A 14,368-nucleotide genomic window follows, 5' to 3' on the forward strand; every position below is an offset into this window, starting at 1 on the left:
CAACACGCATCCTTATCATTCTTATTGGGACAAAGGAACAGCATCGCGATTCAGTTTGAATGTTGACTGGGGTCTTTTTCCGCCATCGGTGCAAATTTCCTCTGCAGGAAAAGGAGAATGGTCTGTCTCGGGCGGCGGGATTAATAAAGCTGGGAAAACAGTGTCACCAGAAGGTTTATTAGTAGCTGTTCTGGAGCTTTCAAACGTATCACATGATCTTCCTCAGCAGAGTGAGTTCCCCCAGTCGTAATGCTTTTGTAGGTGTTGTCCATTTTCTGAGGCTTTTCTAACAGCCTAAACCTTTAAGCCAACTTGGACAAGAAGCCAGTTGAATGTCTACACTTCCATGGCAGCTGGACAAACTCCCTCTGCTCAGGAAGATCATGTGATGCAATCAAAAGCTCTACAACAGCTACTAAAAACCTTGTGGTGGATTGGTTTTGCCAACTGTTCTTTCCAAGAGCCTTCATCCACAGGATTATTAAAATTTGATGGAAAACTGCTGATAAAATTATTAACTATCTCTCAACGCAAATCTGGAACATAGAAAAGTAAAACTTTATTCTGGTTTTACTCAGTGTAGTTATTCACTGAATAAAACCTGCCCTCATACAATGGACCCTCAGGCTTTATTCAGTCAATAGACATATCTCCCCTTCATCAAGGCACTCTATTATTTCTCCATTTCTATTTTTATAAGAATTCACATTGTGAATATGAGCATCAGTGTTCAAGTCAGAGTCACACAACAAGTGTATTTTTCTCTGGAAACACAAGTATCTAACAATTACCTATTATTCTGACATTCAGGGGAAAGGGCTGGACTCCAGATCTAAATAAAGGAACTGTAAAAGCATAGGCTTGATGTTTAGACACAGCAAAGTGCGCTCATCTAAAATTTCCTCAATTCAAGTCCCAGTAAGTTGAGAGATCCACTTCAACCACTCAGGATGTCGTTTGCTCCTCGCCCTTCACTGTCTTCCTTCAGTCTCTCACTGTTTCCTCCTCTTGTATCTGATGACGGGGGTGTGAGGGGTGTGGATCATTGTGGTGTAGTTGATTGTGGGGAAATAACCGTCCACCAGGTCAAAGTCGTACATGCGCAGCAAAGTGGACCAGATGGTTTTGATCTGGACATAGGCAAAGTTCTCCCCGATGCAGCGATGACGGCCTGAAATGCAGACAGTAGAATCATTGATCAGATCGAATATTTAAGGGAGAATGTTGTTTTATTAACACTGAAGAAAAAAAATCGACTTTCTTTGACTGCACTCAGGCCTTGTTATAATCAGTTGTAAAAGTCTGTCCCCAGCATACAAACTGTGACATTATAACTTGTATAATCCAGCCTTAATGAGTTTGTGTTTCAGTATGTACATGTGTGGCTGAGAGACAGAGTAAACCGGAGCGAAAGCATTTTGTGTTAAAGGAAAGAAGAAGTAGCTAAAACTCGTTTCATTCATAAAAAATATTCCGTTTTAAGGGATTCTTCTCACCGGCTCCAAATGGCACATAAGCAAACTTCTCCCCTGCAGCAGGGTTGTCGTTAAGGTAGCGGTCGGGGTTGAACTCCATCCTTTCCGCCCAGGTGTCGTGCAGACGGTGGTTGACGGTCGGGGAGACGCAGACCTGGTGGCCCACAGGGATGGTGTAGCCCGCTGCAGTCTGAGAGGGAGAAAAAGAGAGAGAGAGAGAAAAAAAAGGTCAATACACACAAAATGCTGGCTGTAGTGTACTGCCCCACAGGAACTTGTCATGAAGAACAGATTTTATATGCAGAACTACTATAAGAAATTGGAGTGTGGAGAACGTCTTTTGTTCAAATGCTGGAGAGTAGCAGCGAGATTCTTCTAGCAACCAACTGACTGACTCAGGAGTTGTTACTGGAACAGATGCAGAGAATATGTATTGTGAATACTTCTCCAGGTGGACTCACCTGAGGAGAGCGAGCCATCCTCATCATGGTCATGATGGGCGGGCGGAGACGCAGGGTCTCCTTTAAACAGCGCTCCAACAAACTGAGGTCCTTCAGCTGGGGGTGAAACCAGGACAGTATATTAGGACTATTGATCCTTAGTTCATAACAGCCCAAAAGATTTGTTACTTAATTCACACCATGTGTAGAAAATATTTAGAGCATGTCTGTCCATTTTCACTATTTATATCCAGCCTGTCTCAAGGACTGAAATACCTTTTATCATGTGTTGCCACTCTTTTATCCTTATGTTCTGGGTAACAATCAATAAGGGCGTTACAGAGGAAGCTTTCGCCCGAATTCACCCAGTAACTTATGACCAGGTGGGCAAAAAATTCCTTCTCCAGGCAACAGATAGTCTTTTCTGAAGCAAAATCTAAAGCTTGTAGTCAGCAGGCTTGAGTGCGTTTTTCCCTAACAAAACGTGACCCGTGTGCATGACTGCGGTCTATCTTGATACTGCAATACATGTCTATAGCCAGGAGGTGGAGTGTCTCTTTATTGTCTGTCAACCAGAGGGCACTATTATGTAGTAACCAGCAGGGGGTGAGACAGCAAAACCATTCATTTTTTATGTTTTGATTATTAATTTCTTATGTAAACACTGCACAATGCATTATATTTATTTATTTATTCTTCTTACTGTTATTTTTCGCCTCTGTTATTTATTTGTAGTGTTGAAACAAGTCTCTGACGTAATGGTGTATTGATTTTATATCATAGTCCACTGACCGTAATGTCCAAAATAGGCCACAGATGTAAGTTTTAAGAGTATTTTAGTGATTACAATTTTAATCCTGGTAATACTGCAAATCATAATAACAGTAAGATAATCATGTCATACGTTCCGATCATCGGCACATTCCCACATCGCCCTCATCCTTACCTGATCGAAGTCGAGTGGAGGCAGGTCCTCTCCACACACAGCCCTCTGCTCGGCGTAGCAGCGCTCCTGCAGAGCTTTGTCTCTGGCCAGGAAGAAACCCATCCAGGCGCTGGTGGTGGAGGACGTGTGCTGACCCGCCAGGAGGAGACCGATCAGCATCCCCGCGATCTCGTTATCGTCCAGGGGCTGTCCATCTCTGAAGGCGGAACACAGTAATTTGGGGGTTTAGAAATGGTACAGTTAACTATTCAGACGCTTTGGTGATCCTCTCTGATAGTAGTGTCTTCTTGAGTGACTGAAGGTGTCTTACTTGTAGGTGGCATCGATGAGGGTCTGCAGGATGTCGTCCACTTTCTCTCCAGATCTCCTGCGTTTCTGAATCACCTTGAAAAAGATGTTCTTGATCTCTCTGTGAGCGTTGTCCCTCTTCCTAGCAAAAAAGAGTAAAATATTTTCACCTGTACGACAGCAGTTTTTACATCATCACCTGTAGAAATTTTTTTTTTTTTTTTAACTTCTGCCCTTGTTTCTTTTCAGGGATGACTTTCTTCCTAGTCAAACGAAATCTAGTCTGCACTTCATCCTGTGGCAGATCTGGTTTCCACTGTGTGCACCTGGGTTCGTTTTGAGCTCCTCCAGCAGTCCTACCTGAAGCTGGGCAGAGGCAGCCAGCCGGGCAGGAGCCAGGCGGCATGGCTGAATCCTCCGTCCAGGTCGGCGTAGAGCTGGGCCACTCGCTCGTTCAGCATGCCACGGATCTCCTTCCCATGCAGACAGCTGCTGGCTGTCAGGATGATCAGCTCGGACAAGGCTTCAAACAGGTCTGACACAAGCAAAAGTTCACCGAGTAAGAACCAGCATCAACAATCAAAATCAATCAGACAGACCTGGTATACCTAATAAGAAGCCTGACACTACCAAAAACATCACTTTACCAGTACTTTGTGCAAGAATTTAGTGATGGCTTAAGCATTTAGATTGTGCAGTCCTGGACTCAAAATACTTTAAATAAACTTTAAATAAAGTGATCTGTAAATGGTCTTACTTCTCTCCCCGCTGTCGCCCCACCTCTGAAAATACTCTACAGTCTCTGCCTCGATGATTTTCACATGTTCTTTGAAATGAGCAATGTTCAGTCCGGTCTTCAACATCTTCTTTTGTTCCAAAAAGATCTGCAACATATTAAAGAAAGTGTGAGTTATAGCTGATTTGATACCACTGCAATATATGGCGATTCATTTTTTGGCAACTATTAACATGGATGAATCCTAACTTTTTCACTGCTTTGACTCTTTTCTACCTATTGTACCTACTGTATGTGGTTTTGCTAATAAATGTGATCTGACGGTTCTGAATGACTCACGGGGTTTGGCACATCATAGGCTACTCCTTTGCCAAACACTGGGGTGGTCAGTCTGGAGTAGACGTCCTCGGCGTTCAGATCCTCATTCTTGCTGTTGAAAAGCAGTGTGGCTGCTTCGCTGCCCAGCAGGTAGGTGAAGGTTTTCCCCACCATGGTGAAACTGAACACGGGGCCGTACTGTCGGTGGACGGCAGAGATACAAAGGTTAAAACGCCGCTTGGGGGTCAGGACAAAATAAATCGGAGAAGTTGCGAGACAATTAATTCAATTCCTCTCCTGTTTTTGCTTTTTTTTTTCCCCCTTATGAAATACAGGACAACAACTTTTCTGACCTCAAAGATGTTTTTATTGCTTTTTATTTACTGGTCAACATCACCTACATATGCAATGTATATGTGATGGGTCACATATATTTATAATGAAAATTTACTGAAACAACTGATTTATGATCAAAATAGCTGCAAATAGTTTCAGTTGTAGTATAATACTTACTTTTTCATAAGCATTCTCAAGAAATTCAATGGGGCTTTTCCCAAATGCGATGGCATGACCCAGGAAGGGGACGCTGGAGGGTATGTAAGGTGGATATTTCTGCAAAAAGAAACAGTGGATAATGAATTCAAACTGACTGTGCATTTCAGCAACCATTTCTGACACTGAATTTTTAATTTATTTATTTTTTTATTTTTTTAAATGTTGCCTTACCAGATCCTTGTCAGAGGACTGTCTGAGCAGCATTTTGGAAATATATCCCAGGGTGAGGGTGATGACAGAAGCTGCCAGAACTATGGAGGTCAGGTTGTCGTTCATTTTCCCAACAGTGTCCCCGAGCAGTTTACTGCTTATTTGATAGAAGTGCATCGACATGTTCACTCCCTCGGCTGGACGTGATACCCCTCCACAAAAAAAAAAACAAACAAACAAAAAAAAAACCCAGCTGGAAGAAAATCACTTCGTGAATATTTTGAAAACCCTCCGTCCTATCGCACACCGTTGGACACTCGCTTCTCCCAAAGCCCACGGGTGACAACTGCCCCCTCGGTCTGGTGTTCGTGTCGGGGGGGACCGTTGGTGATATTCCCCAACATCTCTACCTGTCAACACTTGTCCTGCCCCCGCCTGACCAACGGAGGCTCTCTATTGGCCGTTGACGGCGTGTCCGTCAAAGCGGCTGCCACTGTGATTGGCCGCCGCTGCCTGAACCGATGTCTTGCTATATGACGTCACCCCGGCAGGACGACCATCGATTTGTAAGGATGATTTGACAAGGCGTTTGTTATCCAAACGTCTCTGCGCCGCTCTATACTCTTTTCTTTTCCTTAAAGCCCATTAACCTGTGTGGTTAAAAGTTCCACGAATTTTCACTGCCCCACAGAGGTACAGAAATAGGCCTGAGTACCGAGACATTGATCATTGACTGAGGTAATTAGCTAAGTTAGCTATTTGCAGTTTTTACAGTGGCAAACTGAAATAGCAAAATGTGCATCCTCGTCTCAACAAAAGCCAGTAGTTGAGTTTAAAAATTTAGATATGTTGTAAGGCTATAAAAAAATATATTTTCAGGTAAGAATTTCAGTGCAAACGACCCTGAAACGATACGTGAACTTCCTTACATAGTATTCCATGCCTGTTTTTTTGTTTGTTTTTTTTAATTTGATGAGGTGTATTGGTTATATTTCACAATATCCTTATGAGCCATACAACATAAGCATTATGTTCTTTATCATACAATAACGCTATATCTACACAATATTTTTGTTTTATCAGCGGCATTGCTACTGGGTTATTAATGAGTTGTTTCTATAATATTATGTTCAGTACTCACATATGCAGTTTCAAAGCCACTGCAACACTAAGTACTCAGTTGTTACATGATCACATCCTCTATATTAGCTAATAAAAAAAAATAAAAATGTTTTAATATTCTGTTGTGTTACAAAGTCAATGCCATTTCTGTCTTGCTGAGGACCTGAAATAATTTCTGTCTGGATGATAAGTCCTCAGTTTAAAGCTATCTGTCTCAACAATCATCTTTTCATTTTCCATGCAACTAATCTGAGTAACATTTGTTTTATACTCTTAAGATCATGTGGTTTAAAAATTTCCAACAAAAATGAACAATACAAGTTCATCCATACATCAAATCAGTTTATTAAAACAAAACATTAAATAATGAACATATTTACATGGAACGAAATTGTATGACCTCTCAAAATACACAATGTGAAGTTGTGAAAGCTACTGGTAAGCCTAATATACAAAACGAGGCGTTTGTGGAGGGGCCAATTTCGCTCTCCAACCAGAGTTGTTGCAGTCAGTGAAAGTCAGAAAGAAGAACCTGCATGGGATCTTTGGCAGCTGTCGTTTCTTCAACAGTTTTCAGCCATAGGCATATTTGTCTGTTACGGTTTTTTCGTTTGGAGTCATCTGTCCACTCAGCTTCATTAAAAGCTTCACAATAAGGCCAGCCTGTGAAGAAATAATAAAAACTGGTGAGACAACATTTTCATACTTTAAATTGCCAGCTTTTATTTTAACATATAAACATTTGAAACTTTAGCTGGCATCCCTGAGAACAGATTCTTGTCAAAATATTTAGCTTTGTAAATGGATTCCAGGCTGCATACAGTCATTATTTGTGATTGGATTTGATCATTTTACATTAGAGGTCATTCTTAAAATACAAAAAAATGTTTAAAGCAAAATTGAACCACTTGTATTTGGAAACATCCTTGAGCAGTTACCTGTTTTGTGTGCACTATGAAGTTCATTTTGTTGTCACTGCTGTGTATCTGGAAGTACTGGTCAGCGTGTCCAAGCTGCCACATGAATGTGCCATACTCTAAACTGATGAGAAGGACCTAGGAGTGCAGAGATTTTACAAATTATCTTATTCACTGTGCACCACATGTTCAATTAACACACAAACAGACACCGATATACAATATTCTCACGTGTAATTCTCATATTCTCTCTCAATCACTGTGAACAGCTGCCCACTTGAGTTGAAACCAAATCACAAAGGAAAATGTGGAATTCAGCTGAAGTTTAAAACATGGCATGGTACCTTGGTCTCCATATTCATGAGGTGCAGCCCCTTTGTGTTGACCCCGACATAGACACGGATGACTTTGTGGTTGCTGGCACTGGCCTTGGTGTAGACCTGGCCTGTAAAGAAAGCCGCTCCATAGGTCGGGATGTCCCAACAGTTCTGCAGGAAGAGTCGCTGCAGGTGGTGCATCTCTTTGCTCAACCCCTCGCTGGTGCTCAGGGCCTGTTGGAGGGGGAGAGAAAATAGGCACCGAGTCACCTCAGGTAGCGGTCGGGCCTCATTTAAAGTGTAGAAAGAATTTTTACAATGAAAAACCGGAGCGTACTTTGTATTCATGAAGAATCCTGTTGGTCCAGTGGTACGCTTTGCTTTTCACCTTTAATATCGGCACAATAGATTTCAGGTTTTCCTCACTGTTGAAAATGAAACAGAGAAATGCAGATTTTTCTGTTGTGCACCAATTAAGCAGAATTAAAGACATTTCTGCACTGTAAAAGCACAGTATTTAAATGGAATAAATCTCTTGATGAATATTATCCATGCAATTCCCTAATATTACTTTAGCCTGACATACAACAGACAAAAAGATTTATTTTATCATTTAAGAAGTCAGTGCTGTATGTATTTAAGCATACACATAATTTGAAAACAGTCCTTTACTTGAGGAACCCTTGCTTGTGCTTCTTGCTCTCATAGTTGCCGTAGATGATCTGCAGGAGGAGGCTGGCCAGAGTGATCAGCTTGCTGTCGGGAGCAGGAAAGAAGCCCTTAAGGAGGCAGTGACGCGCCTCGTCGAACAGGATGAGGATGGCCAGCGGATCCTCCACCTGGAACAAAACAGTATGTAGCAGAGTCAGGACTTTTTAAGCAACATATACACAGTATACTGAAATTAGTAGCCTCTTGTAAATAGTGAGCTACCTTTTTCTCAATTTCAAGAGGCAGCCGGACATCCCTGCGGAGAAAGAGCTGAGGTGTCTCCCTTTGAGGATCGAGCACTGTCAGGTCTGTCACAATTTCAGTCCATATCCGCAGGTGCTGCAGGGGCTTATGGTACGGCTTCAGCTGCAGGTCTGACACACACACACACACACACACACCAATATTTTCTCCTGCTAGTGTTCGGCTGTCGTCGGTTTCTTGGCCACTGAATGAATGTAAGAGCACTTCCAGAACATGTGTTTAACGTGTGGACTCACGGAGGTTCTCGGAGCAGATCCAGATGGTAAAATACTGTTGGGTCTCTTGGGAAAGACGCATGCCCTCCATGATCTGCTGTACAGTCGTGTTGTTGCCATGCTTTAGCTCCACAGAGCGATATGAGCCGTCCATGCGGTAGATACGCACCTTCTCATACTGTGGAACACACACACACACACACACACACACACACACACACACACACACACACACACACATTTAGCATAAACAAAACCAAGTTAAACAGCTTAGTCCTATGTTATTAAAAAATAAAATGAGTATCAAAAAATCCACCTTGACCTATGCTTGAGGAAACAGCACCATCTATTGACAAGTACATTTAGCTGCCATGGAAGCGTCATATCAGAAACTGATTTCTCACAAGTGTGTGTTCATACTCTTTTCCAACATAGACCAATTTAATTTCATATGTGTAAGCACAGGTCATCAGGGCATAACTATTCCTATACTCAGACTGTGTTCTGTAGAAAAGTAGAGAACAGTTTGAACAAAGTGTGCAGTATCTAAGACAAAAATATGAACGAAAAAGCCTGACTTAATGTCATCAGAAAAAAAAAAAAAATGCATGCCCACACATTTACGCTATACCATAACTTCAAAATAACAAAAAAAAAGGGGGGTAGGCAAACTCATATTGAAGCTGCAAAGGTTCAGCATCAGCATGGAAACTCTTAACAGCTGGAAAAGGCTGATGTAGGCATACGCTGCAATAACACTGGTCTATTCCCTAAATCTAATCATTTCTATCACAGTTTTTTGTCTCGTCATCTTCGCAATACAAACACAGTAATCACGGTCTGATGTGCAACTCACAGGTTTGCTGCTGGCTTGCTGTAGAAGCTTCACCGTCTCCTCCCATTCGTTCTGTTTGTTCTCCTCACACACTTGTAGAGGTGATCTCTTCTGCTGGTCTTCTATGTGCTGTTGGTGTTGATATTTACTATTCATTGTGCACCAATTTAGCTATTTTATCAGATTTACTATGGTGAATCATTAAACACGTACTGTATTCGTGAATTTCCAATAATCAAGCAGTTACTACACAAGTCAAATTTACAATTTGACTTCCCAATATGACAAAGTGCAGTATAATTGACATCAAATATTCAATATGTCAAGATGTAAACACATTATTGATGTACACAGTAGCATTACTGGCAGAAGGCCCTCTGCTTATCATGATATTTATATTTTCCTGCATGCGATTTTCTGAAAAAAAGGACACATTTAGTTTCAGTTTAAATCAAGTGACAAAGTTAATGCTAAAAGTAGTTAAGGTAAACAGTCACACTGTTTTGCTGTGTTTACCAGTTTCTACAATGGATATAATGTTGTTGTATGTTAAAAGTGTGGTTTACGTTGGAAGAAATGAATAACTCCTGATGGGCAATAGCGTACGTAGCTGCAGTACTGACACCCACATCATGTTAAAATAGTAAGGGCTGTTTGATAATCGTCCACTAGAGCTTTGGGGGGGGGGGGGGGGGGGAGAGGAAGACAACACCAGCATCACATTTCGTACCCGGTCGATCTCAGGGTGCTGCAGCAGGAGTTGCACTATCTCTGCATGGCCTCCTCTGGCTGCAAAGTGCAGAGGGGAGCTGAGCTGGCCGTTCAGCAGGTTCGGATTACAGTTGCCTTTCTCCAGCAGCAGCTTTGTTGCCTCAACCTTACCGTGCCTGGATGGAACCGAACAAAAACAACTCGTCACTAACGAGACAAACCGAAGTCCAAGAAAACGAAAACGTACAGATCCTGCGGACTTTCAATGGCAGTGAGACAAGCATCAGACTCACCAGCAGGCATAGTGAATAGGGGCCCAGTGGTCGCTGTCCAGCTGCTTGACTGAGAAACCGCTGTCCAGAAGCTTAGAGAGCAGCTCTGTGTCTCCTTCACAGGCACTGCGGTGGAGAGGAAAGTCATCCACCCACTGCCGCTCCCTGCAGAGACAGGGGAAGTTTGTGTTGAGTATCATTTGTACAGCATTTTATCAGTTTGATTTCATGCAAAGAGAGAAGAAATACAAAGACAGAAAAAAAAGCACAAGTTGTCAGCAGATGGCAGTAATGACAGTGTGGTTCATTAAGAAGTGAGAACTCCTCACTTGTCTTCTGTCACACAGTTGGGGCCATGTTGCCACTTTTCCCTCTTGGGGATCTGGATCTTAGAGTAATCCGGGGCTCCGAGCCCAAAGTACGGGTTGATGATAACTTTGTCCACCTTTATAAAAAGAAAAGAAAAGAAAAAAAAAAAAAGAAAAAAGGACAGGTAGGCAGAGTTTAGATATATTTTTTTAACAAAAGTATTTCAGTTTTAAATTTCAAACACATATTATAGGTGACCATACTATCTTTGAGGAATCTAATCATCCAATGTAAATGACATCAAATTTATCAATCCATCAATTTTCTAGTCTTTCAAGTCTCTTCTGGTACAGAAAGAAAATCCTAATACAGAAACATCTCCCTTCACAAATACCTCTTTCTAAAGACCACCTCACTGTATGATGAGGTCTCTCACCCGGTTGGTGTACTGCAGATCGGAGCCGTAGAGTGGGTTGAGGATGCACATGTCGGCCTTCTCCAGGGACATCATCTTGCTCTTGATCTCCAGGGCAGTGTAGCCCATGTGCAGACCCTCGTCACTCAGTTTGCCTTCGCTGCTGTAGGCCGGGTTGCTGACGTTGGTCTTCACCCGCTCTACGGGCGCTGGCCGGAACAAGGCGGGGATGGCGTGAGGTACGGTGTGCTGCTCTGCTAACCATCTGTGGAAGTCAAAGAGGAAAAGTTCAAGCCCCATCCCCAGTGTCATTTACTTGCACAAGAAGAGCATGTTTTCAAACATATCCTCACTTGTCTAAGGCCAGGAGCATCTTGGAGGTGACGGAGCAGAAGTGAGCGCTGGTCTCACTACACACCCGCATGATGTCCTGGAAGCAGTAGAAGCTGGGGCTACCAGCGCTATAGACAGACTTGCTGTTGTCTGTTCAGAAGAACGCATTAATATACAATATGTACAGTTTAAACAGTGGTCAGTTTATATACAAGATATTGTTTTTGTTTTTCCTCACCTTTTACACCGACTGGCACAACAAAAAGTGAGGCCTCTTTCCCTTCGTTGTCTCCATCAAGAGGAAATTTCTTCATGTGCACCACACGCTTTCCTGCAAGCCAAAACTGTGTTTAGAATAGTGGTTTCCAAGCCTCTAAAAATTGTCTATTCCTTTTCGGAATAGACAATCTGAGAAGGTAATGTCAATCTTTGGTTGCACTGCTCGCAACACAGACATGTGCAGCCTGTGACAAGGGGTCATGAAAAGATAGCTGCTGCCCTTAAGGGGTCACAAGCTGAAAAAGATACTGTAGCGAACCGTCCGTTTAAATGAAGTCAGCAGTGGTGAGCCTGTTTTGAACTCATTTATTCATTTTTAAAATTAGAAATATGCATGAATGTAAATGCCACAGATGTCTCAGACTCACCTGTGAAGCCTTGATTATTGGATATCGGCCTGATTGTGTCGTCAACATAATCCAATATGGATTTGGATTTGTCTCCTCCTGCTTGGACCTTTGTCGCCAGGAGGACTTTCTTCCTTTTCTTCTCCTTCCCTTCCAAAGGCACTTCAAACAGCAGGATCTTTACAGGCAACAAAAGGAAACATCAGGTGCTCTGTTTATTATACTGTTACATTTTAGATTGCCTTTCTTTCTGTGGTCTTGGACTAGATGTTGAGGAGAGCAAGTGACCAACGGTCAGACTCATTTACCACAGATTTACCTCATAGGCTTTGGCTCTGTACTCCTTTGAACTCAGGCTGACTTGACTCTTTGGGCGAATGACCGCAACAAACACATCCTCGAGGCAATCCTCGTTGCCCATCGTGCCAACGTTTCCTCAGTCCCGACAAAACATCCTATATATGGGCCAAATACCGTGCAGAGTCATGCCTGAAGCAGAAGATCACAGGTGGAGAAAATATTATCAAGACAAATGAGTTAACTCTGACAGGACTGATACTGATCCAACACTGCATACTGTGGTTAGAGCTGGGAAAAACTTACAAAAACAAAAATCAAAATAGTTTTCAATAAATAACAGAATATCATTAGTTCTTGAAATGTTTTAGCTGTCAAACAATATGTAGGCTGATCTAAACCAGGACAGAGTGTTACTGGTGTCAGAGGGAATACATCTAGTGCTGAATCAATTAGGCAATAAATTGATTAAAAAAGCGACATAAAATATTACTTACCGAAAATTTGGGGAATCAATTCATTGTTTATCTTTTACCAAACAAAAATGCCAAATATTGTCTGGTTGCATCTTCTCAAATGTGAGGATTTTCTGCTTTCATGTTTTTATATGATGATATTTACATATTTAATATGTAAATCAAATGTCTGGGTTTTTAGCTGTCAGTCACTTGATAATGAAAGTAGTCATTAGCTGCAGTCCTAAATATATGATCAGGTTTGATACAAATAGGTACTAACAATTAACATTTGATTTAGTTGGAAGGGCCAGTTAACTGCAACCTTTAAAAACCAACATTTGACAAGCCATTGTGTTACAATACATTACAGTTAGACTATATCATTATCAAAGATTTTCGAACTAAAATGACTTTTGTTCTTGTTGCTGATTTTTTTTTTTTTTGTCGATCGAATAACTGATTAATGAACTAATCGTTTTTAACTCTAATCAAACCTGTGGTGCTTTATAACTGTGGTTACAAGACTTAATAATGCATTATAGGGACTTAGCATCGTTTATAATACATTATGAACATGCTATAATGCGTTTCATGCGTATCCCCAATACAGATATAGACTTCAGGTTTAACCCACGCTTCAATTTCGAACAAAACAAAAGTTGGCTGAAAGCGCTGTACGCAAATTCATAAAAACAAACTAAATAGAAACGAAAAAGAAAAAAAGGCGAAACAAACGACACCTTGGCGTGAAATAGCTTAATTGTGTGCCGACGTTTTTTAAATGTTTGAGGTAAAAGTATTTGTCATTACCATCAGTTCAAAAATCAACTCGCTGAGTTCAAAGGAAGGTCACGCCCCGGAAACCACACTCTCTGTTGTCTTTACAAAAGTTATAATACAAAGTCTTTTACATGCTGCGCTTTACATTCCACACCGTGCTGCCGGATCCATCCGGTGCGGATATATTTTCAACAACCAGGATCGACCTTTCGTACTGAATCAGCAGCTGTAGCCGGGATGCTACTAACTCTCATCATCACCGCTTTTCCGCCCGTTGAGCAGCCGAGAACTTACCGAAAGCGACGTGACTTGTCCCCGGACAGACCGAACCCAGCCTCTCCCCAGCTCTCGGAGAGTGTTTACTGTCTTAAAGCGAGCCGTCCGCGGCCGGGACACTGCTCCGGGTAAACTTCCAGACCAGATATATGTGTGGACGCGGTTGCAGGCCTTTAACTTGGGGCAGGGCTGCGGAGACAAACAGAGGAATCACGTTACGTTTCACGTTACGCAGCTCCGACTGGAAAACAGAGGACTCTGGCGGCGAGGGGGACTCAGTGCGGGCTGCAGAGCAACATCTTGTATTGTGCATGTAAAGCTGTAAATTGTGCAGAATTGTAGACGGCAACCTCCTCATCTGATCATTAAAACCCCCAGACATCTTGACATGTGACAGTAGGAAAAGCACAGGTGTAAATAATAAAATTAATGATGGCTGAAAATCCATTTAGCTGCTTCAGTGTCAGGGTCCTGGTGTTGGGCATGCTGGTTCACTGTCACACTGTGACGACTTACTGGGACACACAGAGCTATTTACCAGTGTTATTAGTATCACCTTATAAGGGGTTGATTACTTTAAATAATTTACAGTTTTTTATTAT

General features: G+C 42.0%; 2 protein-coding genes across 2 annotated transcripts; both read right to left on the minus strand.

Moving 5' to 3' along the window:
* Nucleotides 1-35: 35 nt before the first annotated feature.
* On the minus strand, nt 36-5,148 carry LOC120785950 (lanosterol 14-alpha demethylase). Its single transcript, XM_040120972.1, has 10 exons — nt 4,930-5,148; nt 4,717-4,815; nt 4,225-4,401; nt 3,907-4,033; nt 3,510-3,684; nt 3,172-3,291; nt 2,862-3,057; nt 1,937-2,032; nt 1,497-1,665; nt 36-1,171 (listed from the first exon to the last, which is right to left on the minus strand). The coding sequence occupies exons 1-10, from the start codon at nt 5,089-5,091 to the stop codon at nt 993-995; spliced, it is 1,500 nt and encodes a 499-aa protein (XP_039976906.1). The 5' UTR covers nt 5,092-5,148; the 3' UTR covers nt 36-992.
* Nucleotides 5,149-6,355: 1,207 nt separating this feature from the next.
* Nucleotides 6,356-14,092, minus strand: krit1 (KRIT1 ankyrin repeat containing). Its single transcript, XM_040122669.1, has 17 exons — nt 13,785-14,092; nt 12,275-12,444; nt 11,977-12,133; nt 11,568-11,660; nt 11,350-11,479; nt 11,018-11,261; nt 10,602-10,717; nt 10,294-10,437; nt 10,020-10,176; nt 9,311-9,418; nt 8,476-8,632; nt 8,198-8,349; nt 7,937-8,103; nt 7,602-7,689; nt 7,292-7,498; nt 6,969-7,085; nt 6,356-6,693 (listed from the first exon to the last, which is right to left on the minus strand). Exons 2-17 carry the CDS (start codon nt 12,374-12,376, stop codon nt 6,604-6,606), a joined length of 2,229 nt encoding a protein of 742 aa, XP_039978603.1. The 5' UTR covers nt 12,377-12,444; nt 13,785-14,092; the 3' UTR covers nt 6,356-6,603.
* Between the last annotated feature and the right edge of the window lie 276 nt (nt 14,093-14,368).

This window comes from Xiphias gladius, chromosome 24 (assembly GCF_016859285.1).
Source record: "Xiphias gladius isolate SHS-SW01 ecotype Sanya breed wild chromosome 24, ASM1685928v1, whole genome shotgun sequence".
Classification (NCBI taxonomy): Eukaryota; Metazoa; Chordata; class Actinopteri; order Istiophoriformes; family Xiphiidae; genus Xiphias; species Xiphias gladius.

Coding starts and splice junctions, on each gene's coding strand:
- LOC120785950 (XM_040120972.1), bottom strand. CDS start 5,091: ATGTCGATGCACTTCTATCAAATAAGCAGTAAACTGCTCGGGGACACT. Junction 4,402..4,716: donor TTGAGAATGCTTATGAAAAA/GTAAGTATTATA, acceptor GTCCACCGACAG/TACGGCCCCGTGTTCAGTTT. Junction 1,666..1,936: donor GGATGGCTCGCTCTCCTCAG/GTGAGTCCACCT, acceptor TCTCCCTCTCAG/ACTGCAGCGGGCTACACCAT.
- krit1 (XM_040122669.1), bottom strand. CDS start 12,376: ATGGGCAACGAGGATTGCCTCGAGGATGTGTTTGTTGCGGTCATTCGC. Junction 11,480..11,567: donor TGTGCCAGTCGGTGTAAAAG/GTGAGGAAAAAC, acceptor TCTTCTGAACAG/ACAACAGCAAGTCTGTCTAT. Junction 7,086..7,291: donor TCATGAATATGGAGACCAAG/GTACCATGCCAT, acceptor CTGCACTCCTAG/GTCCTTCTCATCAGTTTAGA.